The 16,378-nt window shown below is 50.9% G+C and overlaps 3 protein-coding genes across 3 annotated transcripts; 2 read left to right on the forward strand and 1 right to left on the reverse strand.

The window, feature by feature from the left end:
• Positions 1–5,244: 5,244 nt before the first annotated feature.
• On the forward strand, positions 5,245–6,063 carry J4E92_001179 (uncharacterized protein; the record flags this gene model as incomplete). Its single annotated transcript, XM_051492593.1, has 3 exons — positions 5,245–5,448; positions 5,498–5,692; positions 5,746–6,063. The coding sequence occupies 3 exons, from the start codon at positions 5,245–5,247 to the stop codon at positions 6,061–6,063; spliced, it is 717 nt and encodes a 238-aa protein (XP_051358105.1).
• Positions 6,064–6,123: 60 nt separating this feature from the next.
• J4E92_001180 (uncharacterized protein) lies at positions 6,124–9,972 on the reverse strand (the record flags this gene model as incomplete). Its single annotated transcript, XM_051492594.1, has 3 exons — positions 6,124–6,571; positions 6,627–8,176; positions 9,028–9,972. The coding sequence occupies 3 exons, from the start codon at positions 9,970–9,972 to the stop codon at positions 6,124–6,126; spliced, it is 2,943 nt and encodes a 980-aa protein (XP_051358106.1).
• A 3,837-nt stretch (positions 9,973–13,809) lies between these two features.
• On the forward strand, positions 13,810–15,780 carry J4E92_001181 (uncharacterized protein; the record flags this gene model as incomplete). The annotated part of the gene is made up of 1 exon (XM_051492595.1): positions 13,810–15,780. One exon carries the CDS (start codon positions 13,810–13,812, stop codon positions 15,778–15,780), a length of 1,971 nt encoding a protein of 656 aa, XP_051358107.1.
• Positions 15,781–16,378: the final 598 nt, after the last annotated feature.

Raw genomic sequence — 16,378 nt, forward strand, 5'->3', positions numbered from 1 at the left:
GTATAGAGGTATGTTCGTTCTTCGCGCGACTTTTGGAATGCAACTACATGTATATCCACACCACTTCTTGACAACTGAAGAAGTCTGTTTTCATCTGGGAAGTCTACTGACGTCCTACTGTGACATCGAATGGCATTTTCCTAGTACATCGGCACGTACTTTACACCCTGCTCCATGCACTCTCTCTTATACTGCACCAATTCGTCGGCCTTCATGTCGTCATCCTCTATCTCACGGCCATCAGCCAGATCCTCAGTGCTTGCCTCATTCCAGAAATCCATAGCATCTAGTCTCTTCCCACACTTCCAGCCGTATGCCAACCCTCCGTTCGAGATAGCTTGCACTGTCTGTACTTCCTGACTCTGCCAATCCCAAGTGCGCAAGCAACCCAAGATGTGTAATTTCGGTCTTATCTTTGAGAGTAACTTGGCGCCCTTGTGATCGAATACAGCATTCGAAATGTGCAAGTATCGTAGCCTCCTGGCATTTTTCTCGTCTCGAAACGCTTGAAGAAGCCCAGGACTACGAAGAGTGATCCAGCTATTCCCTGCTGGATTGCCATCCTCAGACCATGCGAACGTAATCTTGCGAATGTTCGGGCAGTGGTTGACAACATGGGCTAGACCTTTGTCGGAAACAAAGGACGGGTTCAAAAGTGAAAGCTCTTCGAGTTTGGGGTTGAATCTGGCCAGTGCTGAGACGCCTGAATCAAATAGAGATTTGGCGTTGAAGACAAACATCGTCAACACAGATCCACCCAAGAGTACGGCGAGGTCCTTCATGTGAGATCTGCGACTGGTGTTACTCAAAGGGATTTGATGCAGAGCGGTCTGGCAACTTACTCTGTCGCCTCGAAATTGGGTCCGAAGAACACACATTGCTTTTGGATACTGGGCCGTTTCTCGCACCAATGGTAAGCCCACCACTCCTCGTCCATGAACGCGATTTCTTTCTCGAATGGATACTTTCTCTGCCTGTACTTCACCCAAACATTTTGCGCGAGATTTGGACTGAGTGGAGCTCTTGGGGGTCCTTCGTCATCGGAAGAGTCCTCCTCATCAATGAGCGATGCGACGCCAGCACTGCTTTCGCTGTCGTATGCTTCATCAACATCCGATAAAATTGGTTCATCCTGGACGGGCTGATGTGCCAACGCGGGGAGCACTGGGGGATTGATTTCGTGGTTATCATCATTGCCGCTGTCGTGTACTTCTGCAGCCAGGATTTCGGGTACCGGAACGCCTGCTTCATTCTCCTCTGGGTGCCTGTCTTCACCGCTTACTCTTCCTGCTTCCGCTTCGTAGGCATAGCCTTCTATCGGCGCTTCAATTCTAGGTTGTTTGTAGGGCTGATGAGAATCAAATGATTCGGGAAACGAATTCTTCCGCTTCAAGGTTGGTTGGCCTGGAAGATGATGTTGTACTTGGTACGGAACCTGCATATGAGTGAGCACGCGCCTTTAAAATGGCATATGAGTCTAACGTACCGCTGAGTAGTAGGATTCTGGGATGTGATAAGGGACTGGCACAGGATACGGAACCGGGACATATTGCGGGACCGCGACTTGCTGGCTAGGGAGCAGCGTCCATATTGGAGGTAGGGGTAGGGCTGGTAGGACCCGCAGAGGCTGTGGAATGTATGGGCTCTCAGGGCCAACGCGCATCTGCGGATGCAAGGTGTGCGGTGGTGGATCCATTTTCGATTTGCGAGAGTTGAATTTTAGGAAATGAGCGAGAGCAGAAGTGCGCACTGCTAGCGTATATATTCGACTCTTGTCTCAAAAATGCTGCCGCAACCTTGTGGTCTTCCTGAGGTTTACGATGTGTTCCAGATTTCGATGAGTGACAATGCGTTGCGACCGGGGTCAGCTTTGACGGCTGCAGAGCCACCACTTGCCCTCTGCCTCAAGATACCTAGGTATGAACTGAGTTCACGCTACGTCTAATCGTCCCTTGTAGTTGCAATAACGATTTCAGTTATCAGTGTAAACGATCCATAGATCATGGAACAATTGTTGTGGCGTCATAAGCTCTACTTGGGCATGTCCAGCGATTTTGGTGTATCTAGATAGCGACCAGGCTGAAACACGTCGCGGACGATCCGACTCGTGCATGCTGGCGCAGCACGCCCAGCATGAAACCCCGGGAACTCAATCTCTTTTATCACGCAAATCATGAACGCAACAGATGTTAGTTGCAGTATTTGTCGCGACAACACCTCTTAGGTTTGTGACATACAATGTGTGTGGCTTCGCCGAATACAACAACAGCATACAATGTACACCTAGCGCTATATATGGATCTCTACGCAATCCCAGGCCGGCTTCCTTGGATCGCCAACGTCGTTCCTATGGTATGACCTAAGGCCACTTATCCAAGAATAATAGTACGGCTTCCTCTTGAAGAACTGATGAGTGTTTCGCTGATTCAACTTGTGTTCAGCTTCCCATGCTGGGCTGACCCGATGTTCATTCATCGGTGATCTTTCGATGTGAAATCTTGGATTCGTGAGACTGAGTGCAAATGCAATAGCAGGCGGATAGCTAGGGCTTTCGTCCAACCGTGAGAGCAAAGGCATAAATGAATGGGGCCAACGGTTTTCCTGGTTCAAAAGCTTGCGTTCGAGAATCCTGACTCGACAGACGAGTGGATTTGGACGTTCAGACTCGCGCGCCATGCGGATGCGACGGAGGTTGGAGGATCGCTTCAACAAGTGAAGTATCGAAGTGTTGGTGAGCAACCGTGCATCGTAAAGGACTATGTCCTCGAGTGCACGAAATCCGCGAGTGATGGCGAGAATGCCGCGTTCGGTGAGCATGCTGGTATTATCACAGCGTATCACGAAGATGCTGCTGATCATCTTGTCGTCCACGGAAGCTGTCGCCGCGATATATCGGATGACTTCACTAAATTTGAAAAGGCAATTAGTACTGCTTCACTCACGAGGACTTGGGCATTTGAATACATACTCGGTAACAGGAAAGTCAGGTCCAAAGTGCAATAGTTCAATGCCTTGACCACATCCAGTCTCACACCATGAATCTTTCCAGTCTGCTTCACTCCAAAAATGTAACGTTCTCAAATCTTGATATCCCCGGTGGTGTGACACTTCATTCCCGCTTCCGCTATCGTAGCCTTCATCTCCTCCCGAGATAGAAGCTACATTTTCGCTAGCACTGGGTGCATCGTCAAATGCCGCGGTTGTTGTCTCGGTTCGGCCCTCATGAGCTTCATGGGAATACCTTCTAGATTCTTGATCGACAATCGCTGCTGCATGTGGCGCGTTGTTTACAGGCAGGGGCGCAAAGCCCGGGTAAACCACAGGAGCTGCAGTCCTGTTAATCTTGTGCAGAGCTGGATCGGACAGTACTGGACCCGCCCTATTTCGTTTCAGCACCGGATTTTCTTCCAAGAACATAGCATCCTCGTTGGAACCGACCCCATAGACTTCTTCGCTGCGTACTCGTTCGGCAGTCGCTGCATACTCATCGATTCTGGGCAACTTTGGTCCGGTAGCACCTGGGTACTCTGCGTCTTCGCATTTCCGTTTTAATGTGTTCGTATCTGCTGCATGGCCATGGTGCTGTGCTGGTTCTTGCGGCGCTTGAGGTTGCTTGGGAACATCGCGAGCTAGTGGGTGTGGATAGCAGACTCCGGAGTTCCAGTTGTACACTCCAAATCCAGGAATGTTTAGGGAGCAAGCAATATAGTAACCGTTGGGAGCGTGAAAAGTGTCCGGGGTACTACAAGGGTGTGGCTCGCCATTGCAGCACAAGGCATGGGCGGTTTGTAGTTCACCACAGACGGGATGAAGCGTGTATTGGGCCACAAGACAATCTCGAGGACTCGAAAGATGAAGAGGGGGATGAATCAAGTGTTCTTCCTCAGGAAGGCGTGGTATAGACCTTTGCCAGTGGAGCTGCAGGTGAGAGTTTTGGGTGCTCATATCGCGTTGTGGGTAGCGGGAGAAAAGATGATGGAACGAGGTATGAGAGCGTGATTATAGATGATTTAAACTCCCTTGGTGTAGAGGTCGCTTGATCTTTCAGCCGCTCCCTGAGTTCGACAAGTGTCTCAAAAGCAAACCTTGGAATGCGTCTGGCCTTCGAGATTTCACGGTTCATAGATTCTCTCGAACAGCTCTCGGCAAGCTTTGTGCCCCTGGTGGCGAAAAGACCCACGGTTTGCGCGTCGTGCGTGGGGCATGTCTAGAACAGAACTTTCAATCATCATAACAGAGCAAAGGCGTATTGGGTGGATGAACATCGCGATAGCTGGTGTCTTCTCAACACTGAAAGCGAGATATCGCTGTGATTTTGTCCTGAACCTCAAGTGTCGCAAGGCCGGGTTGATGAGACGAGACCTCGGAAGACAGCCTGCATGAAGGCTGTCACGCTAACAGAAAAAGCGACTAGCCCAAATCCCCCCACACCTCCCACAGCACCAACCTCGTATCGTGATAGTAATTTCATAGACCACTCAATCATGTCGTCCATCAAGGTTCCGGGACTGCTCGCCGTGAGAAGTCTGGGATGGCGTAGCGTCAATGTCAGCTGCAATGGTCGACGTTCGGCTGAATGCGGCGTAGTGCGGAAGCTCCTTTCCCGTATTTAGCCCTTCCTAGCGGACCCAAGCCCGGAAAATGCCAGACTATCCATGGAACTAGAAGGTTTTTGCTTCTGTCCACGCGTTATCATGATCCTTCGAGACTGCTAAAAAGATTCTCCCGTCGCACACATACCCACCGCTTGTACCCTGCCCCGGTGTGGCTGATTCACATCACACTCGTTTCCATTACCTCTTTGGGCGCGTGGGCAGCTCGATCGGGGAGACGCAACAACGATGGTATCGTGGCGGCCGGAGACGAGACTGGAATGGTTTTTCTTTGGCACTACGACAGTTCAGGCGATTACGAATATTACGATACAGACGTTCGTATTTCCCCGCATAACTCACTCGCTAGATGAACTGTCTAACTAGACCTAGAGTCATTCTTGTCACGTACTTGAATTGGGTAAACTCGGTCGCATACCAGGTTCCGATATCTTATGTCATCCCTCTGACCTTGTGTGTCAATTCATTGGGATGTCTCTTCCAGATCATCTTGACACTTGACGCATACCGGATCAAGAACCACATTCAGGTGTTCGTTCAATGCGCCGCCAACACATGCCTTTCAATCTCGACGGTTCTTCAATATGGCGAGACTAGACATGCAGTATCTAGGATTCTCGTTAATCACGACATGTACGGCACTCCATTCGCAGATGTTGATTGGCCTTTCTGGAAGAAGATCTCACCTGGCTTGATGGTCTGTACCGTGGTCACATGTGTCAGCAGTGCCATTATGTGCCTGTTAGCGAGGGGCCTATACCGTGAGTTCTCTTGGGCTTTATACCAGCATGTCAGCCCTGACAAGAAGATACAAACAAAATACGCTGTCTACCAGGTAAGACTTGCGTCATCTTCTTTGCCTGACCATACTCACACAAGCACAGATATACCTCGTGCTTCTCAAGTTTACACCCTACTTCGTTTTCGCGTTCATAATCTTCTACGATTTCATCGACGTCCATTTCCAGGAGCCCGAGTTCTCATTGACGATCTCAATCATCCCGGCTACTCTTGTACACGTGGCTATTGCAGTATATTTTGTCAGGCATGAGCGTCGCATTGGAATGGCGTTTGTTTTGGTAGGTCGCTCAACCTCGAAAGGACTGGCACGCGCTAACGCCCCATCTCACAGCTTCTCCATGCCGCAAATATCGCATACCTGATCAGCAGACTCCTCGTTCTCTACGGGCACTCATTACTTGCTGATACTCTACTGAAGGATGAGATGGTTTTCTATCTCTGCGTAGGGGTGGTCTTCTCGACGAGTGCTCTCCTGGCCGGCTGCGTTTGCTTCTACAACTTCAAGAAAGGGCTCCGGCCAATCCTGTTAGGCCAGGTGCAACGAAAACCTCGAGCGCACGAGCTTGAGGACGACTATTATGTACAGCGTTTGAACTACAATGTGGTGCCGTTGGCCGACCGCGACTCACAAAGATTCGCGTTGGATTGATAAGTATGATAATCTATAGTATCTAATACAATGACATTTTTTTGCGTATCTAGCCGCGCGCTAAGCCCTGCCTCCCGGCACAATTTCCTCTCGTGTCTGATGTCCACGTATAATTTTCAGATTTGCTCGCAAGTTTTCGCAGGCTTCCACGCTCTTGTCTTCCACCAGCTGATCTACGAGCACCAAATGACGAAGACGTTGGGTCTTATCTTCATTTGCAATCAATATCGCGTCGAGGTTACGCAAAGTCACACCACCAGATCGTCTCGTGGGTACATCCCCACATACTTCAATGTATTCAATGGCCGGACAGAACTCAATAAGACTCATGATGGATTGGTCACCAATATTTGGAGCCAAATCGATTTGCACCTGCGTTAACTGCGCCATATTTGCGGCGAGGTTGGTAATAGACTGGTCGTCTAGCAGGGCACCGTTGCCCACACGGATCGCGAGAATGGATGAACTAAATGCTGCTGGTGACCAAGCTAGCATATTGATGTCGGTGCTGTTTGGGATCAGTATGCTACTGATAGATGCAATGACAGACGAAGACAACTTACACAGTGACAGCAAAGCTTGGTTCGAAAATGACCATGCGTATGCCCGTGCGACGCTGCGCCCTCTGCCATCGTCGCTCCCAATCCTCAGGACTGACAAATCTGAGTGTGACGGAATCCGCAAACGCGATGGGTGGACGGGGATTGCATGGATAATACGATTTGACAACATTAGAGCGTTCGATGTCGTTCTCGAAGCGTGCGGCATCTTGTGCACGTATTCTACTTTCGCTTTTGATCCGGTCGAATAGCTCATCTTTAGAATCCGTCTCCATGCGGTCGTTCAGCTGCCATTCGTCTTGGAATTGAGATCCATTTGCGATGCGCATGTCATCATCCTCATCGGCAGATATCGATGCCGGTTCTCTTGGTAGAGCCCTCGCCACACTAAGGCGACTTTCTTGTTTTATCGTTGCTCCTGTGTTCCGCCCCCTGGGGACCCAATATCTGGATTGTGTACTGGGGATCCCTTGGTCTGCAATCTGTGCATTTCTTTCGGCCTTGATCGAGGGACGCGCGTCTTCTTCGTTTTGATATATTTCATCGTCCTCCTCGTCCTCCTCCTCGTCCTCCTCTTCCTCTTCCCCGTCGGTCTCTTCTAGGGAACAATCTTCTCCATCCGAGCGCTCTTCTTCAGTAGCTTCTTCGAGCTCGTCTGCTTCTTCATTTTCCTCTACCAAGGTGTCTTCCTCTTCCTCAAGTTCATCGGCTTCTGAGTCTCCCTCTTCCTCTGAAGTGTTTCCATAACCTCCTAAACGTCTAGCATCAAGATCCTCCAGATTATCATCGCCAGATTCTGCTTCCTCTGAACAGTCTTCTTCTGATTCGGAATCTTCTGCATCACTTTCCTCAGAATCGACGTGCGATCTAGCGATGGCTAACTCTTGTTGCGCCTGGGCTCGTCTCTTAGCAAGTAGCCTTGAGATTTCCCTCTGCTGTTCTTGCTCGTATATCCTTTGTCGCTCCCGTTCCTCTCGAACTTGTGTCGCAAGCTGTTCTTGCTCGTATGCCCTCTGTCGCTCCCGTTCCTCTCGAACTTGTGACGCAAGCTGTTCCAAATCGTCCAGCCTCGTTTGCTCTCTGCGCACTAATGCCACCCAATCTATACCCTCAACATGCCCTCTGCGCCACTCAGTTCTGGCCGGGACGGGTATATCAATACCAGCATTTGACAGCGACTCTTCCACAGGGGGAGGAACCCTAATGCTCTGCGAAATGACTATGTCTGGTCTTCTCTTGGAGAGGCTTCTCACCTGTGCCTCTACAACCGGTTGGTAGTTCAGCCGTAACTTCTTCAACATGCCCCATTTGTGCTGATTTTCCCGCATGTTCATGAAAGAAACAAAATGGCCTTTGACCCGTCCGGAGGCCTCAGACAAGCCATTGATTCGGATAGCTGCGATGCGTGGACAATGTTTGAGGATGGCAATAATTGACTTATCGGTCAAGTTCGGTGCATATAAGTTGATGTCGAGCAGCCAGTAGTTCCGTGTAACAATCGCGCGCACGTCTCTATCAGAGAGAGTGCCTCGCCTGTCATACAACCAAAGGCGCTGTAATTTGCCAGTATGAAGCTTTAGCGAAGTCTTGATCGCACTAATAGGGTTGTGAGTCGTGACTTTAGGCTATATAATTTGTCGTCTGAACATACCGCGATAGGTGAAAGTCGCATACTATACGGATGTCTTTCACTGAACCCCGCAGTAGTTTCTTCTTTTCTCTTCCCCAATCCCAGTCTTTCGAGCTACGACATATTATGCGCTGTTCCTCAGGCACTGTCTCAATCGACCAGCGAGGTGCTGCCGCTGCTAACGACATTACTCGATGTTGGCAAGTGCGTAGCTTTGAACGTGTGGTGCGGAAGAGGCCAGTTCAGTGAATGGGGCCAAGTGTATTACTTATCGCATGCGAATTAAAAAGTCAAACCACGAAGATGCAAACCGCGCCGTTATTTCATTAGTGGTTGGTGTTGAGCGACTGGTGACTGTCGACATGTTGAGGTTCCTCGGCCTGCAGGAGCGAACCTTCCCGAAACAGCCGGACCCGTTGGGCAGGGGGTACCGGTAATTAGTATGGGCCCCGAGGATGCCTGGCCGCAACTGGAACCGAAAAGCGTCTGCACAGATCGTGCTCTCGGAACACGAAAGAGACAATGTTATTAGCGTTCAATGTAGAATAAGAGCCCTGGAGGAGTCTACTCGCTCTCGAGCTCGTATAGAGCTGACGATAGAGCCTGCCGGATAAGTCCAGGCTACAAAACGATGATGTCATACCAGCGCTTCCAGGGCGCCATCACTCAATTTGCTCTCAGTTGTCGGCACGCTTGCGCGCTCTCATTATTGAAGTAAAAGCCACCTGAAACACTCTGAATATATCCCTTCATTGAAATCGGCTTTGGTCATACACTATCGTCTCTCTTGATTACAGTCCTCATTACAGCATCCTCCTCCTCGTCCAAGGCATCTCCTCCGTGAGTTTCGGCTGCCTCATAGTTCACTCCGAAGCTGTCCCCGTCCAAAGGTTCTTCTTTGATGACGCTCTTAGTCAAGGCGCTTCCGTCAGAGCTGCTGCCTGCGTTGGCGTTCCCAGAGGTGTTTTCCATACTTGATGACGCTTCGTTGACGTTTGTGCTACTCGTCCTGTCGGCCTGCCTTGCATCTTCTTCGTGACGGAGATCGGAAACTTCGCGTCTTGCAACCTTTCGAGCTGGCCGTGGTGATGATGGAGAGGCCGGGTCCAGAGTCCGCTTTCTACGACTCTCTGGTTCTTCAGTGAGCTTTTCTGCCTCCACCTCAGCCTCCTCAGCCTCAAGCTCAGCCTTGCACCGTCGGATAGCATCCAACCGAGTCTGTTCCAAGCGCACCAAAGCCACCATGTCTGGGCCTACAATCTTGCCTTCTCTCCAGAAAGATGCAGCAGGTATGACTCTTAACACTTCAGCATCGTCCTCGGCAAACATTTCTGCTAGTTGCTTGTTGCCAGGTGAGATACCGGCATCCGTGAGAGATTTTACTACTTCGGGGCTGGGCATCTGAATCTGATCGATTCGTAGGTTCCGTCGTTTTTTGAGCATGCTTCTAATGTGCGCCTTGTCGAGTGGCTGATTGGAAAAACCGAAGCTTTTCAAGTTCTCCCATTTGTGTAGGTTTTCCTGCTTGTTCATGTATGATGCAAAATGGCCTCTGACCCGCCCATTCTTGTCAAAATTGCCAATCGAGATGCTTACAATATCTGGACAATGTCCAAGAATATGAACAATTGATTTGTCAGTTAAGTTGCTGTTCATCAGGAGGATTTCGCGTAGCCCATTGTTACGTGAGACCAATTCAAGGACATCATTGTCTGACATATCGGCTGTGCTATGGGCGATCTCAAGCATTTGCAGCCATCCCGTCTGAAACTTCAATGACCTCATAATGTCACTGATCAAAATGTGAGCGACAGTGTTCGGAACTCATACATCCTGATTATTCCGACTCACCCTGAGACAGGCACTATTCGACTCAGATTAACACGACGGACTCGGCCTTGTAATTTGTGTTTCTCTGTGTCCCAATCGGATCCCTTCATGCAACGAATGTACTCGTGCTCGGAACAAGGTGGCATGGATGAGGGTTCTGGCGACAACGACATTTTCGGGTTCCAATATCTTCGGTGGGCGTGATGGCAGAAGCGCAGTAGAACAGACGGATGACAACGAGTTTGGCCGGTTCCTTGTTGTACCGAGAGACTGACGTTCTCACAGTGCGTAGTGCGGTTCGCACCTTCCCGACCGTCGCGAATTAATTTCCGAAGTGAATCGCACGCGTTCTTCTATCGGTCGTTGGGCAGCTTGAGTTCTAAAGACTTGGTGAGCGTGATATCTTTGGGAGGTGCGCCAAATTTCGCGGCTCGCGGTAAAGGGCAGAATTGAAACAGCCCAAGCCTCGCTAGTTGTGGGGCCGTCCCGAGGTCTCAAGGCCGAAGTTAAGCCGAACGCCACCGACACGATGCCCAGGTGTCCAACGACCGTACTGCTTCTTCGTCATGCGTGTTGAACACGATCTAGATCAGGGTGCGCCTTGTCTGAGTTTAAAGCCTTTGTGCAAGCACGCCCATCATTTATTTTCGCGTACCTAGGTACTCTGTGAGGGCGAACCTGTGAGCAGCCCTGCCCGAATGCCCATGGGGATCAGACTTGGCCCTGTCTCCTCAACAACTCCTGGGCATGACAGTGTATTATACTTGCGATTTCTCTCATTCGTGAGAGTATCTTTTCGTTAAGGTCGTTGATGTTGCGGAAGTCGTGAGTGGCTCGTTTTGCTCTGCGTTATCGCAGTACTATGGGATAAAGTGGATGGAACTAAGAGATGGAATCGCACACAGGTGTGAGTCAAAGGGGAGGGAAAGCAATAAACTCCTGGGCATGATGCCACCTTACATGTGTCAGCGTCCTGTCGTAATGACGTCACATGTTTGCGCAACTTTGTTGATTCATATAAACGGCGAAATCTGTCCCACACAATACCATTTATCTAGGTACCGTATGTCGTCAATACATGTGGCCTTCACGACGGCATCAGGTATCTCGTTATGTACTAGACGCAAGGCAACAAAACAACATCGATAGGACGACTGCGAACCCATACAATAAGTCGAGTTCCATCAAGCTACAACTGTGTAAGAGCAAACCAATCACTGTCTGAGTTCGCAATTACACCACACTCCGCCGGCATTCGTTTACCAACAACATGAGAACAGCTCTAAATCGATAGCAGGTCAGGCCGCCATTTAGTGCACATCCCAGAAACACATTGCAGCCCTCCCTTCTTGTCCGGCTTTGGACAGTCAAGAAGAGGCATCCATTTCACAGGGGTTGGATCGAAGCGGGTCCCGCCACCACTACACTGCACCTGTATTGACAACAATAAGCGCGTGCGCAACCTCGTATAAGATATGGAAGACTTACAATCCAGCCCGAGTTACATTCACAAAGGTAAACCCATGGTTCTGTGCATTTTTCATAACGCTTGGCACAAACTCCTGATCCGGTTTTGAATTCGTAAGCATCGATGGATGTAGTGAGGAGTGAAAGCGCGAAGATGGGGGTGAGGGATAGTTTCATGACGGCGTGTGTATCGGGAAGGTAGGTGAGTGCAAAAAGGGAGGGATGGTCTGAGAGATGTAAAGAACGGAGTGTCGTTCTTGACGCACAGCATGCGATTTACCTTAGACACCTTTATCATATCTGCGATACGAGCACCATTTTCAGACTTCTTTCAGATATCGATCCTTACCGAGAACAAGCGCAAAATGTGACCGGTAACGTCTGGATTCGGATGCTCGAACAAAGACGTCAGTCTTCGTTTCGTCCGGGCTTGCCGTTCCCGGCTCTTACGAACTCGATCTTCAAAGCAGACATCGTTTCAGATTTGGGCAGCGGCGACGCAGGGCACTTTTCGCCACATGTCCGCGCGAATCTCACCGTGAGCATACTTCCGAATATATTAACTTCTTCAATCCATGATATTGCGACCGTACACTGTCCAGCAAGGCCGTTTGTTTGAGATGACTTGTAAAGGTCCCGGCTACTCATCCAAGTGAGACATGCTGGTACTGTTTCTTCTCTTTTGATCGATAACTTGCCTTCACGACTGGACAAATAAACAGATGGGCTCAATCAAGTCACTTCTTCTCGCAAAGACATTTTTCGATAAGAAGAGGCCTCGTTCCTGAGAAACACATGTTTTGGTATACACAAGTCGTGTCTCATGCAACCCTATTATCATTGTAATGTCGGTGGAAGACAATCGGTGTTGGCACTGAAGAAATGCACGCGCACGAAATGAGGTTGAAAAGGCCGTGTCGCGCTAGTCAAAACGCAAGACGTATGAGAAAGGACATGCAGGATCGGTACAGACTAGCGGACACCTCCATCGCACGTGCGATGAGTTCGTTTGATCACTCTTTCCCGAATTCTCGTCTAGCTGTGACGTCGCTGCAAGTGCGGGTACGATGTGCAGAACCGAGACCCGCATTAGGAAAATGCTTGAAGCACGGGTGAAGTTCCTGCTGGTGCTTGAACATCTCCTACCAACGTCTCTGGAATCGATAGGTTTGCTATGTCTCTGTTCCAGACTCGACGCAGGTTTGGCGATGCGAACTCCTCCGCTCCTTCGTTGCTTCTTCATCGACAAGGGCGGGGTCATGTGCTAGCGTCAACCATGCCTCAGAGCCGCCGCACGATCTGGAGCTACGTCTTACAACCACCGGCTCTTCGATCATCGCTCACTGACACACTACACTGGTAATGGCCAGGCGTGCACCGGTGTAGCTTCCCCTCCAATGGCGTTCGTCATCCCATTGCTCGGTCATGGCCGATGTTTCCGATTGCCTGACCGCGGTCCGGTCCAGCATGCCAGGCAATGCCATTGGCCCACGGCTCTTCCCTCGCGTTGGAAGACGGAATCCCGTTTAGGACTATCGAAAGCTTTGGCGTCATGTAGCGGCCGAAAGAAGCAAGCGAGGTCAAGCGATGGCGCTGTCGACTCGGCGAGGATGCTATAGCGCGGCCCGCCCCCATATATGATCTGCGATCTGCAGCATCGAGATACCCAGCCCTGGTGATCTACCCGCGCATGGCATCACATCATCCAGTCGTAAGCCAGTCCATCATGCAGTCCAATGCCCCGACAAGCGAGAGCGGCAAGGCCAAAATCCCTCTCATCGACGTGCGCTACGAAGGATCGTCATTGCATATGGCAATGCCGGGTCTGATCTCCTAGGCGGTGCTCGTTCAAGCTGAATGCTACGATGGTTACCTCCACCTCTTGAGTCGCCGACACTTGATGAAGAGGTCCCACTTATCTCATGCATGGTTCCAAGTTGCTGCATGTGCCTTTCCAGTAACAGTGCAGCGTATCGAACGGCAGCTGGGATAGCTCCTCCAGTTTGCCAAATGCTCTGAGAAAGTTGCGTCATACGTGGGAATACACCTCCAAGCTGCAAGCCACGACCAGCTGGTTAATGCGAGGAGCTGACTATACCGATGGCAGTATTGATGTGCCGCTTGTGATACGCTACCATGGTACGTGGAGCAGGATGCTGGTTGACGGCACTGACAGCATAAGTACCACTTTCCGCTCACCCTCATAGCACATACATCTCAAACATCTTCACATCTCTCTCAATACCTCATACCATCACAATGACAGACACATTCGATACCACCGCCGATATCTCGCCCGAGAGGCTCACCATCATGAAGCTCAAGGCCAGTGGACTTCGCGATGTCTTTTCTGAGCCTTCCTCCCCCACAGGCAACCGATCTTTCTCATTCGCCAGTCAAGCAAATGGTGGCGGCCACAGCTCATCACTGACACGTCGAACGACTCGTCAGACCAGCTCATCCTCTCGACGAGCAAGCAGCTTCCTCCAGTCACATCGAAGCAAGATGTCTACAGAGCTCACATCACAAGCTGAGGGCAAATTCTTCGCCTTGATGGACCTCATGTCTACCGCCTCCCGAGAGGCTTCTTCGCTCAAAGAGTCATGGTCTCGTATCATGGCTGAGCGAGACAGTCTCTCTCGTGAGAGGGATGAGCTTCTCATTACCGTCGAAGAGGTGACGGAAGAGATCCAGCGTAAAGAAGCTGAACACTCGCATTATGGTCATGAACACGGCGAGAGGAAGAGGCAGGTGGAGAAGCTCGTTCTTGAGCTTAACGCTGCCCTTACTCAAGTGACCGACCACAAGAAGAAGCTTTCCGATCGCGACCGCGACCTGGAGAACACCCGACATGAGCTACACGAACTTCAAAGCTCCATCACGCTCACTCATGGTGATCACGAGAGGACCAGGTCGGAGCTAGAGGCTGCGTACTCCAGGCTGAAGATCTGTGAAGGCGAACGCGATTCCGCTCGATTCGACTCAGACAAGCACCACAATGAGCTCAGGACACTTCATCGTGAGCACACTGAGCTCAAGAGCAAGTACAACGAGACTACTTCCAAGTTTGAGTCTACTCGCAAGGAGGTCCTCACTCTTACCGACCGTATCAAGATGTTCGAGCTTGAGCGGGACGAACACCTCCACGAGAAGGATCGTCTGCACGAAGAGTTGAAGCGCGCGAAATCCCGCGTTGACGAGACTACTCGCGAGTACACTGAGCTCACTGAGCGACACGACCGTGTGCAGCGTGAGCTTCACAAGCTCAAGGAGACTGTCCGCATCATTGAGACAGAGCGTGATGACCATGCTCTGACCATTGATAACCTCCGCCGTGAGGTCAAGGCCAAGGTTCAAGGCTGGGAGGAGTCCGACGCCCGTGCTAATGAGTTCTCTCTCAAGTACGAGCACATCAAGCGCGAGGTTGTTTCCGTCAAGGAGAAGTTGAGGGACGTTGAGCTCGAGCGTACGGAGCTCAGAGACGCCATTGACCGTTCTCGCGAGGACCACCGTCTCGTTGTCATTGAGCGCGACCAAGTCAAGCAAGACCTCCACGACGAGCACCGCAAGGTGGAAGACGGCCACCGCCGCGTCATCAACTTGGAAGACTCCCTCCGCCGCGCAGAGCTGACAATCACCGAGATCAAGTCAGAGATCCACACTCTGACCGAGCGCAACAAAGTCCTCTACCGTGAGGGTGAAGACTCGCGCGGCAAGCACGGCCACCTCACCGGCGAGATCAGCAGCCTCCAGGAAAAGCTCGTCATCTTCCAAACCGAGATCACCAACCTGAAGTACGCTCGCGACCGCGCGCACTCCGACCTCAACGCCTGGAAGCACAAGTACGAGGAGATCACCGAGACCATCTCCACCTACGACGACTCCTCCGCTGAGTTCGAGTTCGAGATAACCTCGCTCCGCACCCTGCTCAACGAGGCCCGCGAACAGAAGGAACGCGCCATCTCCGCGCGTCACGCCGCCGACCGCGAGCGCGACGAGTACATGGCCAAGTACGAGGAGAAGTGCCGCGAGATGGAGCGTTTCGAAGAGTCAGCCAGCAGCGTCTACCACGCCAGCAGCGGCGGCGCAGCCCGTGGTGGCTCCAAGATCTCCAGGGTAGTCTCCAGCGGTACCACTGTCCACAACCACAGCGCCTCTGGCGGTGGTCACAGCCACGGACACAGCCATGGCCATGAGCATGGCGAGGGGAATTCTATCTTCGCGCATTAGTTACGATGCCGATCGATTGGGGTTTCATTGCTGGACGGATTGGCGCATGATGGGTGAGGAGGTGAGGAGAAGAAGGGGCGTGTTTGAGACGAGTAGGCCGAGTAGGCCGGGCACGGCGGAGACGAAATTGAGTTGTTGAGGAGTCGCGCTGTATCAAAAGTTCAAAAGCCGGTATGGGTGGTAGGATAGTATTATAGCCCAGGTGTAATTGTAAAGTTTTCCAAGTTGTTTTCAATTTGTGTCCTAGAGTGTTTGCTGTGCTTTACGTTAACGTGATGATGAATGAGTCGAAGTATAATTAACTATCGTCTTGTGATGCATGACCTGTCCAAATCATTAGCAACCACTGTTACATGCAAGAAGGATTTGTTGGTAGTGTGTATTCATGTGTAGCAGAAGGCCGCTACAGGCGTCTCGCGACGAAAACGCGAACCCTGTGGTCAGGATGACGAGCAGGCTGACCGTAAATCTATCGCTTGCCCCATTGACCATATGCCCGGCAAAGAATGAAAAGCTTTGTACAGGAGCTACGTGATACCAGAATGAAGATGCTACTTCGCTTGCTCAGCAATGCAAAACCAGAACGAAAGCAGATATG

Source organism: Alternaria infectoria (assembly GCF_024043175.1).
Source record: "Alternaria infectoria strain BMP 0036 chromosome Unknown scaffold_1, whole genome shotgun sequence".
In the NCBI taxonomy this organism is placed as follows: domain Eukaryota; kingdom Fungi; phylum Ascomycota; class Dothideomycetes; order Pleosporales; family Pleosporaceae; genus Alternaria; species Alternaria infectoria.